Raw genomic sequence first — 14,049 nt, forward strand, 5'->3', positions numbered from 1 at the left:
TAAGTGTTACAACATCTTAGTGAGTCAGCGGAGGTTTCTGGTGTCTGTATATCAAAACAAAAGTCATGGTTACGTCATCACCAAAATAAGTTTTTCAGCTGACATGTATTGCTGGTTTGACATGTTGATGTTTGACGCTTGCATAGTGGTGGCTTGACAGTGGTCCAACACAGGTCAACTTGGAATATAAATGTACTGCAATCAAAAAATTAAAAGAATCTCCCCAGGGAAAGTTCAGGATTTTACAGCTGTAAGATTTCAGACCTCCATTTATGTAATTTGGGTTTCAGGAGCTGTAATTTCCCATGTGAAAGTCCACAAATATGAACATTATATCACCACCACCAGGGGATTTCTCATAATCTAGGGAGTGTAATTGGATTACATTGAATCAAGACAGGAAGTAACAAAGGCGCTTGTAGTACTACACACAAACAGACTTTGTTTTACACCGGTGTATACATTTAATTCATACATTGATTATGTCTCTGAGATTAGGTTGCATTCCAGTTTGAAAAACATGAAACGCATAGCAGCTAGTAACGAGAACCATGTGTGTCATCCATCTCCTCACCCCCCACTCGCAGTCTCCCCCCCTCCCCCCATTTCCCATCTGTACCCTTCAGGCCCTCACTGCAGTCGCCTCCCACTTCCCTCTTCCTTCAGAACGCGTCTGTTTTTGTTTTCGAGCCCGGGCTCTTTGCACAGGAAATTGTATACATTGGGAGCATTCAGGAAGGCCGAGCGCCGCTTCCCCGTTAGCACCAAGTTTGGCTACGTGACAAAAAAAATGGATAAAAGAGGTCAGTAATTCCTAAACCAGGAGAGAAACAGAAGTCAGCTGTTCTCCTCACTTCCCTCCCCTTCACATGGTCTCAACATTGATTTTAAAATCCCTGTCACTCCACTGCCACGAGTCCATCTCTAAACATCTCATATTTAAAAATGTCAGGTAGAAAATCTGATTATAAATCAAAAGTAATGTTCCTGAGGGGATTTGCCTCTCTTCATATGCTTCCTCAGAGAAGCCAGTGAAAAGGGGAGCCTGTGTGGAATGAAGGAAAGGAGGAGGAGATAGAAAAAGCAGCAGAGAGAGACTGGCTGGGGGTGAAAGAACAACAGGAAACCAACCGATTCTAATGCTGTTTCTGCAAATCCTTCACAGATAAAGCCGCGGACTGCCACGTCCCAGCCAAGCTACTCTCACACCATGCCTTTTCTTTGATCATCACTCCAAGTTATGCCAAACTAAAAAGGACTTAAAGTTCAAAATGTGACGTCACTTCTGCTCTCAGCCTCCAACAGTGTGGTTAGTCAGAATGTGAGCGGATGCAGCGTTTTGGGAGCCGATTGCTGAGATTTGTGGCTGCTTTTTTGACCTAAGAACTCAACCTCTCTCTTATGGGGTCATATGGATCGATCGCCGTTCCTCCAAGGATCTGTTTGTTTTAAACCTCGGGACTACTAACTGGAGCCACATGAAGAATAAAGGGACTAAGCAGAAGTCCAAAAAGAAAGGAAGTGAAAATGTGTTCGGCTGTGACCTGATAGAACATCTCCAGAACTCCGGGCAGGATGGTAAACTTTTTTTTATGTTGTTTTCTTTGACATCCAACACTCAATTTTTAGTGACGACCATCAAACTACACATTATATATTTAATGTATCACTTTACTTGTACGTACAGCATCACACTAAATAAGGAGGTTTGTTAGTCATTTCCTAGATAAGTATACCTATTATAACCTTATCCATATACATCTTTAAGACGGAAAAGTTCAAACAGTGTCTTTGTATAACAAATACTGGCTTTGTTCAAAGACTACATCAATGAAAATCAGGTATACATGTGTTTTACATTTACTGTAGTAAGGCCATTCATTAACACATTGGCTGTATTAAAGGGTCATTTGTGAATTTGGGTGTGGCTCTGAAGTTTTTTGGCATCAATTTCCTACGGTGACTTTAGCTCCTATGGATAGTTTTGGGTTTGATACAAGACTTGGCGGTGCTGCTGCCAATGGATGGGAGAAAATTACGAGTCGAGACAAAAGCAGACGAGAAAATAAATGTATAAAAATACTCAAATGTGGCCACGTTTGTTTGACAGGATGATTTTCTATAATTCCTCTTATTTATTCTGATCATATGTTGATAAAACTGTCTTCTGTGATTTTTATTATTGGGCACACATTGATTTGTTGGAAAGGTGAAGTATTCCCACGTGCAGGTATGTGAACTTTAAGGAAGACCTGTTACAGTGGACGCTCTGTGAGGCGGAGCATCATGCAGGAAGTGAGGGAGGAGGTTTGGGTCATGGATGTGGAGCAGACATATTGTGTTTTTAGATTGTTAGTGCATTACTTTGTCACTGATATGAATACTACTGGGAGCTCCAGACAAAGTAACAGAGACACAATGTAGACGTTACATTTTAAATGGACTCCTTTGTAGTCTTGACCAATGTTTCAACATTTATATTCAATTATACACAGACACTTTAAATCAGGGCACAGTGACTTTCAAGCCTCTTTTTATTTCCGTATTAACATTATATGTGAGAAGGTAAATTGTACATGATGCCCACATGTGTTAAGTGTTAGAATCCAATTTACAGCTACGCAGAAAGTCCCCCTTAATCTTAAACCCCACTTCACAACTAATAATGAGTTGCATGCTGATATACTCACAACATATTGTTATTTGTGAGAGAAATCTTTTAAAGAGAGAATATCTTCAACCTTTACTTTCAAGAGATTTAACATTGTTATCTGATATAATAACAAGCGATGGAGTCCTGCGTGGATGTGATAAAGGTTATAAGACGCTCACTTCCTGTCCCACACAGACACACAATCTCATGGATATCTGAGGTTGTAAAACTGCTTTTTCAGAAAACTCAAAATCAGCAGTTGCCCATAGGCTATATAAAGATACATGAGTAATCTAGGAGGAAATATACAAGCTTAATCTTTTCAGGACAATCTTCTTGACAGGGTTTGATAATCTGGCCCTGAACTTTTAAAAGTGTTTCAGTCAACAAACAATGTTTGCATATAACATTTGTATAAACCCTGACCAAAACAAACACTGCAGCGCTGCTCAGAGTTTGTGTAAAGTCAACCACTGAGCAGCAGCTGCAGTTTCTTTGTTTAAAATAACATTTAACATTACTGTAGGAACAAACACTCTGAATCAAATGGTACCATGACATTTTCCTTGTCACACATTTCCTTTCATGTGTTCATAAAGTATCTTAAAAAAGTTGTTTTTAGTTTACTAAAAGCAGAGACGGAGAGGCGCTAAATGAAGGCTCCACAGTTATATTTGACCACAGGCATGTCACTGGAAGTCCAATTAAGTCAAATAGATGAGAATGTAAATGGCAGATTCCTGGTGTCTGCCATGATTACTGTGAGATCAACCATTGCCAAAATTCTTATTTCATTTTATGGAGGATGTATGGAATTTGTTATGGAGCCAAATCTGTTAATACTCAAAGCCAAAAGACGTGGAAGTCAAAAGTGTAGTTATAATGTTACAGGTTTAGAAATGCAAGGCAGCATATGACTTTGTTTTTATGTCTGTAAAAGACAGACATGTCATAATTTACATTGATTTTTCACATGTGAATATCAAGCAGAATGTTTTTTAAACCTCGACTGACACATATTTCATTACCACTTATTACGCACTGTTTTAAATGAATTTAGACTGTTTTTGTATTAAAAGCAATTGGACATAGTTGAAAGTTATTCTTTATTTAAAATAAAGAGTTTTACTTAAATAACATTAATTTTAAGGAAGGATAAATCAATATGTGATTTCCTGTCGTACCAATCCGTTCCCTCACTCAACATAACTGTATCTTAAAAACATGTTTTTGTGTCAAAGCATGTATCAAAACTATATCAAAAATACACCACATTAAGTTTCGTTATCAACTTTTTTGCAACCATTTGCTATTTTCAGTATTAGCTTAAGGGAAGTTATGGTCAGACTGAAACAGAGCATGTGATTTAGCTGTAAAACCACAGTTAGCTCAGTTCCCATTTTATTTTTTAAAAAGGCAGGTAAAAACACTTGTGTACAGAAAGTGATGTACTGTTGTTTGGAAAGCTGTGTAGGTCAGTGATAACATTTCAAAAGCCGTTTTCTATTAGAGGAAATGTCGTAAGTAATACCAGCTACAAGGACTGGGTGTGTCAACCTTCCTCTGAAACAAACAAACCATTTTTAACTTCCTGTCAAAGTCCACCTACAATCAGCGGCTCTAAGGAATAGAAAACAGACATAGTGGAACAAACACTATACCATGAAGTCAGCCCTGTGTGCATTGTTCCCGCTGACACATTACATTCACAGTTCCCTCTCCTGCTTTTATGCTTTAATGGGACCATCAAGCCCAGTATAAAAGTATATGACTAACACAGTTTCTCAACTTTAGTTCCTCAGGTTCTGAAGAAATGTGCAGAGTTTATCGAGGAACATGGGATTGTGGACGGGATCTACAGACTGTCGGGGGTCACCTCAAATATCCAGCACCTCAGGTACAGCGATGCTTTTGAGGGAACCTCACCTTATAGAAAATATTATTTTTTTTAAGCATTTCATTCCTTATAATTACCGATGAATACATTCAGTTTGCTCCAATTATTCAGTACAAAATACTTCTAAGATGAATTAAATATTACCCTAAACAAGTCCATAAAATAAGTGTTAGTCCAGCTCTTTCTTTTTATCCATGCAGGCTGAATGAACAGTCATAAAATCCTTCATTTATTTATTATTGATTTCTCATAGCTTGTTTTCTTTTAAAGTCGACCGGATACACTTCAATCTAACAAGACACGTACTGCAACAAAAGTTAGCAGGGGTGTTAACAATCAAAGCATTCAGCTAACTCCGAGTGTGTGTGTGTGTGTGTGTGTGTGTGTGTGTGTGTGTGTGTGTGTGTGTGTGTGTGTGTGTGTGTGTGTGTGTGTGTGTGTGTGTGTGTGTGTGTGTGTGTGTGTGTATGTGTGTGTGCGTGTGTGTGTGCGTGTGCGTGTGCGTGTGCGTGTGCGTGTGCGTGTGCGTGTGCGTGTGCGTGTGCGTGTGTGTGTGTGTGTGTGTGTGTGTGTACAGGCAGGAATTCTGCTGCGAGGCGTGCCCTGACCTCACAGAGGAAGTGTACCTCCAGGACATCCACTGTGTGGGTTCCTTATGTAAGCTGTTCTTCAGGGAGCTACCCAATCCTCTGCTCACATACGAGCTATACAGCAAATTCACTGTAAGTACATTCAGTTCACACATACAGCCCCAAAGAATCTTGTGTGTGTGTTGTATGTTTTACAAACAGTCATTCGTAACAGATCGAAAGCCAACCCCAATATCCTAGGCAATCTTTTTCCACAAAGTCCTTCAGTATCTTTTAGTTAGCGCTATGAAGATCTTATTTATTATCATTTCCCATGAGTGTGAGCTCATCTCTCGGTCTTGTTTTCATCTCTTCCCTGGAGAACACTGTACTATTAGCAGATGTCTTCTGAACTGTAAGCAAATAACAAATTGTATTACTTAATTAAACACCATTTATTATCTTTGTAATTAAATCTTCCTAGCTATTAAAAGGAGCAGTTATGCTGCCCATAATCATAAAAAGATGTTCCTGCTCAAACTGATCACAAATAACATAATTATTATCAGTTTCATCAAAGGGGGATTTAAGCTTTGCATTCAAGAAAGACCTTAACATCAAGAGTATAAGGAGACCAGGTCAGAATTTAGATATCAAACTGTATGGCCACATTTAGCAGGGAAACTATTTCTACATTTAGAACTAAAGCAAAGCATTTTCCGGATGAGCTGCAGATGTGAAAAATACTTCAGAGTGGAGCAGGAGAGAAGGAAAACCAAACTGTGAGGCCTGGTTCATGCTCTCTGTGTAGATTTCTGTGTACCTTGACGGGCTATTAGCATACCTTGGCATTCATACATCTTGTGCTGCGCTGGCCTGAACACTCCAAGAGCGTTTCAGGAAAAGTCAAATAAAAACATACCAAAACCCAATTTTCCTTGGAAAGGAAGGACTTCTTAACAACATGAGCATTGAGCAGAATCTGTTCAATTAAATTATGTGATTGATGTAGTGTATATTATGGATAAAAAAACATTATGGTGGAATTCATCTTTATGCAGCCATGAGACTATTTTAACAACTTCAAATGTTGACGTCCTCATGTTTACTTTACTGTTCAAACACCTCAACCACACATTGGTTTGCTTGCATTTGTGTTGGTTGGGATGCATGATAGCTTTACCTCACAGTTCATCAGTATGTGGTTTCTTTCTGTCTGTTCTACATGCAGAAAACAGTCCTGGTTCAGGGGGACAATGAGAGACTTTTACACATTCAGGGGGTCATCAAAGAACTGCCGACACCTCACTTCAGGTGAACTTCTTTAAACTCTCATCCATAACGAATATTTTACAACTGGCTTGTAATAAATATTATTATAATGCTGTAATAAATGTGTTTGTGATCCCCATCAGGACTCTGGAGTACCTTACTAAACACCTGGCCCACCTTGCCACCTTAAGTACGACAACAAACATGCATACCCGTAACCTGGCCCTGGTGTGGGCTCCAAACCTATTAAGGTGGGTTTCAGCGTGCCTGCAGAACTTTATCAATAAATCTTGAAAATAATTGTTTTGCTCCTTTAGGTTAAGGTATTCATACTTTAATTCATTCTTGTTTTGATCTCTTATTTTGTCAGATCTAAAGACATTGAGGCGTCAGGTACTAATGGAGACATGGCCTTCCAAGAGGTGCGGATACAACAGTCAGTGGTTGAGTTTATTCTAAACCACAGAGAGGAGATCTTCAGCGGTTCGGCCCAAATAAAACCCAAAGAAGGTATCACATTCAACCAAATCAAACAAAAATACAAATGCATTTATGCCATATTTCTAGGGCTTAGGAATGTCCTGATCATCCATGAAAAGACTGATTTATTCTACTTATTTTGCCGTTAATAACTGTGCAATATGCCTGGCTGCTATATCCTCAGAACTGTTACAGGATGTGTATTTTGTAAATTGTGTAACTTTTATTATAATTTTTTATGCATGCTTCTTAGGTAACATAAAGCTGTCTTTGGCTCTTTTCTGCTGTAACAATGTACATGTCCCCTCTGTGGGACTAATAAAGGTATTCTCATTCTGATTCTCCAGGACCAAGTTTGAAGTGTGAGGAGAACTACGCCACGCTCCCAATCAGCGGCCAGTGTGGGCCGATGAAGCTGATGAGCCTGGAAGAAGCCCAGGCCCGCTCCTTGAGTCCAAACCACCCGGTGCACAGAGAACGTCAGCGAGAAAACAGCCTGCCTAACACCAGCACTGCCACGCTCTACCACACCGTCATAGACATATCAGACAGCAAGTATGACAGATTTATGTTCAGTCCATTGAGAGATGATGTAATTACTTCATATGTATTACGGTCAGAACAATCTGTGGAATGTCTTAACAATCTCTTTGTCTTAAAGGAGAAAGTTTTCTGGGAAATCCAAGAAATGGAAGTCCATCTTCAACTTGGGAAGGTCTGTGGAAAGGGGAAAACTGAGCCGGAATGGAAGCGTGTTCATAAGAGCACAAGGGACAGGTAAGGTCTCCCAGAGGAGGGTTTTTAACAGATTTACAGCCTCCATAACCTTATGTTGAGTCAGAGTGTATTCATATTATTTTCTCCTACAGAAAAGGCAGCTCTTCGTTCATCCAGGAGCATGGAGTCCTTATGCTCCTTACCAACAGGTGGGGCTAACACCCTGTGCTTTATAGAAACACAGCAACATTAATGTTGTATTGTAACATGTCATGTTATTTTTACCATGCAGATGATGACAGAACAGGACACAACAGCCCAGCTGGTGGATCCGGCAGCCTTTTTGGTCAAGATGTGAAATCCAGAACGCTTGGATCTGACTTGCTCTACGACCTGAGCGAACATGACCAGAGCTGGGAGTATAAAGAGACAACATCTGACGGGGCAACAGGCGGCTGGAGCTCAAAGATTTACCAAAAAGGGTCCACAGGTTCCTCTGCACCCCCCCAAAAAACACTTCCAGAGCAACTGAAGGTTTACAAAGGTGATGAACTCAGTGGATACAAGCCCACCTCGCCGAAAAGCAGGCGGATGTTGTACTCGGGCTCCTCCCAAAACAGCTCCTCTCGGCCCTCCTTCCCAGGAAGCTTCTTCCCGCTGGAGTCTTCTCCAAGGCATCAGCGCAGGGCCGTCAACATATCTGAGCCTTTTGCTGTGTCTGTACCTCTGCGTGTGTCGGCTGTTATCAGCTCCAACAGCACGCCGTGCAGGGGCCACGCCAAGGACAAAGCAGCTACTCTGAAACCCTTCAAGGAGAGCTCAGAGCAGAGCAGCAACAGTGGAAAGAGCAACACGTTCCCTCTACTGGAACCAAGGAAGCAGGAAGGAATGGAGCGGAAAAAGAAAGCGGAACCGATATCCAGGGTCCCTCCAAAGGGTGAGGACATCTTCCATTATCACATTTCATAAAGGCTTGTTATGTGACATTGAAATCAAATGCTACATGTGTAAATAATGTTGTGTTCTTTGAAAAATTCAGATGCAAGCAAAGAAGTGGTTAAAGAAGGTCAAAGAGGGATGAATACTTCTGAACTTGAACCAGCATCCCCGGCAAATGCAAGGGACGGCAAGGACGCAGCGCCCTCTCCTGGGAAAGAGGACAACCGGCAGACAACCATCCAACTGGTAAGTCCTGAAGGTAGTTGTGCTTAACTTACGCAGAATTGCAGACACCTTTTTGCATTAGGGCTAAAGTCTTCAGTGGATTTGATCAACAAATTACAGTTAGGTTTAACAGGGATACCAGAGTCATACTTTGGCTCAAACTAGCATATTATATTTATTTGGTTTGGATTTGGTTTCAGAGCTGCAAAGATTAAAGGAGAGGTGTCATGCTTTTCCGGTTATTACCCGTCCCCTTGTGTGTTATGAAGGTTTTTATGCATGTAAACGGTGTGCAGAGTCAAAACCCTCAAAGTACACCCTGTAGCGAGTAAAACTCTAACACAGAAAATACCTCCCCAAAACACCTCGTTGGAGATACGTCACTGGCCATTTGAGTCTTCCATTTCGTTCCGGGTACGGCATGATGTCAAGCGGTACCCGGAACGAAATGGACCAATCCCGAAGAACCGTTACGTTACGTCCGCGGAGCCGTTACGTTAAGCCCCCGCTGATTGGTCCAAATTGACCAATCCACGGACTTCCTCACACACACATCTGTGTGCAGGGAGCAGGCAGCTCAGCTGATTTCTCCTCTCTGGCTGCAGGCTGATAACAGACAGTTGGGATCGCGGCAAAATTCTCTCTGCAGACCCATTCTCACAGCGTTTATCAACCTTTTTCTTACTCAATATCAAGCCACACTTGTTGTTTTTACTTCGGCTGTGACTTTGTGTGTGCTCAGGATGAATTTGGCTGTGTTTCGCTATGTATCCTAAACAAGGAAACAACACCTCCACGGAGCTCAGCGCGATTCACAACGTCCCGACCAATCAGAGCACACTGTGCTCACAGGGAGGGTGGGGGCTGGAGCTATTGGAGCTACAACGAGCCGTTAAAGGCAGAGAGTGAAATTCAGTGAATACACGTAGTTTACAGAGATGCTGTATGAGACACCAATGTGAGTTTGGAAAAATGCACAATATAAATCTATTTTAGTAGACCTCAACAATGGAATTATGATCAGTGGAAATGGCCATGACACCTCTCCTTTAACTCAATTAGTTGTAAACTCTATATTAATTAACAACTATTTTGAAGTCGTTTTTTTCAAGAAAAGAAAATCCAAATACTCTTATTCAAGCTTCTTTCGTTGGAATGTTCTGGTTTCTTCACGTTTACAGTTTGTGAAAACACTGAATTTCATTTTTTTTTTTTACCATTTTCTGACATTTTATAAAACAAACAGCTAACTGATAAAAACAATAGTTAGTGCCAGCCCTAGAATCATTGTTTTAATCCTTTCTGTCTGGTTTTCTATCTCAGGATAAGGGATCTTCTACTGGGAAACAGCCGTGGACTGACCTCAAACAGGAACTGAAGATAACTGAACCTGAGATGGACCTGCTGGACGAGACTTTTAACCCCATTTTCGGCTCCAAGGGCACGTTTGAGGGCACGAGGTTAACAATGGATGTTAAGTCAAAGCGAAGCCGCAGCTCTCCGTCTCTGTTATTCAGGGAGCAGTCTTCAAATACCTCTTTGAGTGACCGTGTAATCGCCACTGGAGACTCTGCACAGAAACAGCCCTCAGGGTCAGACATCTCACTTCACAAAAACACCGAAATCACCCCTCCTGCTGACATCTTGGATGAGAAAAAGAAGAAGCTGCATCTGAAAATCACACCCTTACACAAAGATGACACCAAACAGGGTCAACTTATTTTAAAGGAAACGGATAAAGTTGTAAATCCTTTGACGATAGAGGATACTCCAGCGGTTGTAGGCTTCTTAGGAGCAGATGATGCCAACAAGAAATCAGAAGAAAGCGAAGTTCCTCAAGGAGACAAAAAAATCTCCTGTGTTGGAGCAAAGAAAGATTTGATTCCAGAAGTTATTCAAAGGCTGTCGGTGTGTTTGGAGGAAAAACGTAAGACTTTGGATCTGCCAAACCTTGGCGAAAGAAGTGGGAGAAACTCCGAGGAGCTGGACTTGGTTGAGTCTTGGGAGGACTATAGCTCCACTAAGTTATGGGTTACCAGTCCTCTCCACTCACCGGACGTGGAGGAGTTCTTTAACCGACTATCGCCCTTCTGCTCTGTGGGGGAAACTCACATTTCATCTGCTTCAGTTGATAATATCAAACAGTCGCTTGTTAAAAGCACTGAGCACCCCTCAGGCAGCTTTCCTCTGACTACCAGTAGCAAACCAGAGACTAAATGGACGTGTTTGCCACCGGGGGTCAGTGCGACCGGCAGTAGCACAGCACAACCTCACACAGGAAAAGCAAAACAGAAGAACACAGTGTCATCTCAGAGGTTGTACAGACAGATGTCTTATGAGGCGGAGAAAAGAGAAGAAAACAGCTATTCTAAACACCGACCATATTCACTCAATTTGGACCTTGGGAATCGATGCATCAGAGACATTTCTAATCGGCAAAACCGTAATTCATCAGAGTTCTCCTCAAGTCAGAGAGGACTACTGACCTCCTCTGAATCTGTAGCCAGCAGGCTGCCCTCAGAGCTGGAGTTGTTTCTGAGTGATCGGCAGGCTCCTCTACGCAGAAATTCTGCCCCGGTAAGCGTGTCATCGGTGCGAACGGCCTTCATGATCAAAACATGCCAGGCCAAAGCCGTGCCCGTCGTCCCTCCAAAGGTGCAGTACAGTCAGATACCTCCCTCCAGACATGAGAAGGACTTTGACGAAGCCAAGGAACAAAAAAAGGAAGATCCTAAGACGACTGTAGAGAAAAGCAACGCGGCACTTGCTCCGGTGATGTCCGATCTCAAGGAGGAGCTGGAGAATAAAAAGCCTGAACCCAAACACCAAAAACTCCCACTTGTTGCCGAGTCTCCGAAGACCACATCTACTCCAGAGCTGCCAGTCATCAGGAGGAGACACCCGCCCAGTTTGGAAGTGTTTGTGGACTGTCCCAGACCTAACAGAGGGAACATCCATCAGAGACCGTCCTTTAGGAACAGGCAGAGACCTCAGAGCCTCATCCTGCTCAGCCCTCCTTTTCCCATCATGGACTATCCTCCCTCAGGAGACGACAGCAGGCTCCTCTCGTCCATCAAGAGCCTGGATGAAACGTCGGCAGTGAATGACTTTTCTAAAGAGATGGCGGAGAATTTCAGGACACCGGAGGGGGTCGCCCTTCAAAACAAAATGACTATTCCAAAAAGTGGACAGAGACTGGAAACGTCAACCAGCTGCTTCTACCAGCCGCAGAGGAGGTCCATGATATTCGACAGCAGGAGCCACAGACAGATTGAGTGACTGGAGGGGAAAGCACTGACTGTGAGACTGGCTGTGTGTAAATACATAAAGTATATACGAGGACACTCAGGAGGATGATATGGTAACCTAAGGTTAATACAGGCATTTTGTTTGCTATGATTCAGGCGTTTCTTGAGGGCTTTGTGAAAAGAGATGCTGAAGTATTTGAGTGAATGAAGCCATAATGTATGTGAAAGCTTGAATGAGATCTAGGAATGCCATTTTTTTTAAATCACCTATTACCATGCAGACAAGTCAATTAATTGTCGAGTCTAGAAAATATCAGACAATGCCATAAAAAGGGAAAAAGGAAGTTTCCTAGTGTCCAAGATATTCAGTTATATAGATAAACTCATAAGACTTAAGGCGCTCGCTAGCTTTTCAGAAAGTTTCAGCCATATATCATAGTCTCTCAGCTCTCATCAAGAAAACTCCATCCACTTAAGAAGACTATGAGATGTGGTTTAAATCTGTGCAAGAAGCTAGTAAGTTGACTTCGTCTGGATGTCATTTTAAATTTGACTTTTTATACTATTTTCCCCAAAAAAGGTTTGTTAAACTGGAAGGGCACTTGGGGTGCAGAACTTCACCATAGCCACATTTATCACATTTGAATCCGCTCAAAAATGCTGACCCATGCTACTCCTTTTCACAGAGTTTCATGAAAATCGGGAGAATAGTTTTTACTTAACCCTGCTGACAAAACATAATATGTCCTAACTGAATTTACCCTCACACATTAAGGGCTTTGAATACAGGAAGTGTGCAGGAAAGGTTAACAGCCATGAATTTAAACATGTAGATGAAAATGTGTTTATTTATTCCTTTATTAACATACACACGATATAAAGTAAACTTCATATCGTTATACTGTATATTGGCTCCGCAGTAAGCTGAATGTGATTTAAGAAATATATATATTTAAAAGGACTTCTCTAAATACAGTATATATCGCAAACTCAATTTAGATAGTATTTACCCATGGAAGAGCTTTAATTCATGTGTGTCTTTATTTTCAGAAATTGCTTTGTATGTTATGGCCATTTTTATTTGTTGTTTGTTTTTTGACAACAACGACAAGCAGCATTGTAGTAAAGATTTTGTGCTGATGCTGCTGTGCTGACATTAAACTGGATTTGACTTTGTGCACGCTGACTGTATTTCATGTGTTTGAGTCCAAGTCAGATGACGGTATCTCGAGGTTTGTGCCTCTTTTCTTTGATTTAAAAAAACACGGGATTTGTTGTTTTTAGCTTTGGGGCCCATGACCATAACAGTCTGAATGTTAAAGGAGGCTACAGAGTATTTTCTAAAGATGTGGATGTAAATGAAGACAAAGTGTTTTTATACTTTAGTTTGGATGGACTGGATGAATGATTAAGGTGTTTTATAAGGAAAAGGTTTAAGAAATTAGATACAAGTTGTTGTTATTTTTGCTTTGTAACTTTTGTATACTTGTTGATACTGAAAATTATGGATCGAAGCGTCTGTATTCATAGGAAAAAGAACTGAAGTGAGAATTTTGAGAGTTGGCCGTAATTACCTGTTGTCGGCCTTTGAAGTGATGTACATAGGACACTTGATGAATTTTGTTACAACCAAAAGTAAAGAGAATAAAATGTTCTGAAATCACATGAGTCTGTGGTTCTGCTAAAACATGGCTTACATTACAAAACATACAAGGAGTTACAATTCTAACAGACCCTTACATCTAAAAAAAAGATTTGATATTGTTTAATTTCACTTGAGGTCTCCACTTTGATGAGGAGATGTTTAACAGTTTTCTTTGGACTACTCGGAGGTTCATTTGAGAACTTATATTACACAAACTTCTTCTCTGAAGGACCTGGTAATCCAAATTAAAGATGACAGTACTGAGAGATAGGAAACAAGAGAACTATGAAGCTTCTTGAACAATCACATTAAATATGAGCTTGACGATTTTGTGAAACCAGCTTTACTGTACAATAGAAAAAACTCATGTTACTAACTTTCCTCTGCACAGTTGTCATTTCTTC

The 14,049-nt window shown here is 41.1% G+C and overlaps 1 protein-coding gene across 1 annotated transcript; it reads left to right on the forward strand.

The window, feature by feature from the left end:
• Positions 1 to 902: 902 nt before the first annotated feature.
• Positions 903 to 13,665, forward strand: arhgap31 (Rho GTPase activating protein 31). The gene is made up of 12 exons (XM_034140070.1): positions 903 to 1,578; positions 4,448 to 4,550; positions 5,128 to 5,272; positions 6,351 to 6,433; positions 6,535 to 6,642; positions 6,762 to 6,901; positions 7,219 to 7,426; positions 7,533 to 7,648; positions 7,741 to 7,797; positions 7,881 to 8,525; positions 8,628 to 8,773; positions 10,076 to 13,665. Exons 1-12 carry the CDS (start codon positions 1,479 to 1,481, stop codon positions 12,029 to 12,031), a joined length of 3,807 nt encoding a protein of 1,268 aa, XP_033995961.1. The 5' UTR covers positions 903 to 1,478; the 3' UTR covers positions 12,032 to 13,665.
• The last annotated feature ends 384 nt before the right edge of the window (positions 13,666 to 14,049 follow it).

The sequence above is a fragment of the Trematomus bernacchii genome, unplaced genomic scaffold (genome assembly GCF_902827165.1).
Source record: "Trematomus bernacchii unplaced genomic scaffold, fTreBer1.1, whole genome shotgun sequence".
In the NCBI taxonomy this organism is placed as follows: Eukaryota; Metazoa; Chordata; class Actinopteri; order Perciformes; family Nototheniidae; genus Trematomus; species Trematomus bernacchii.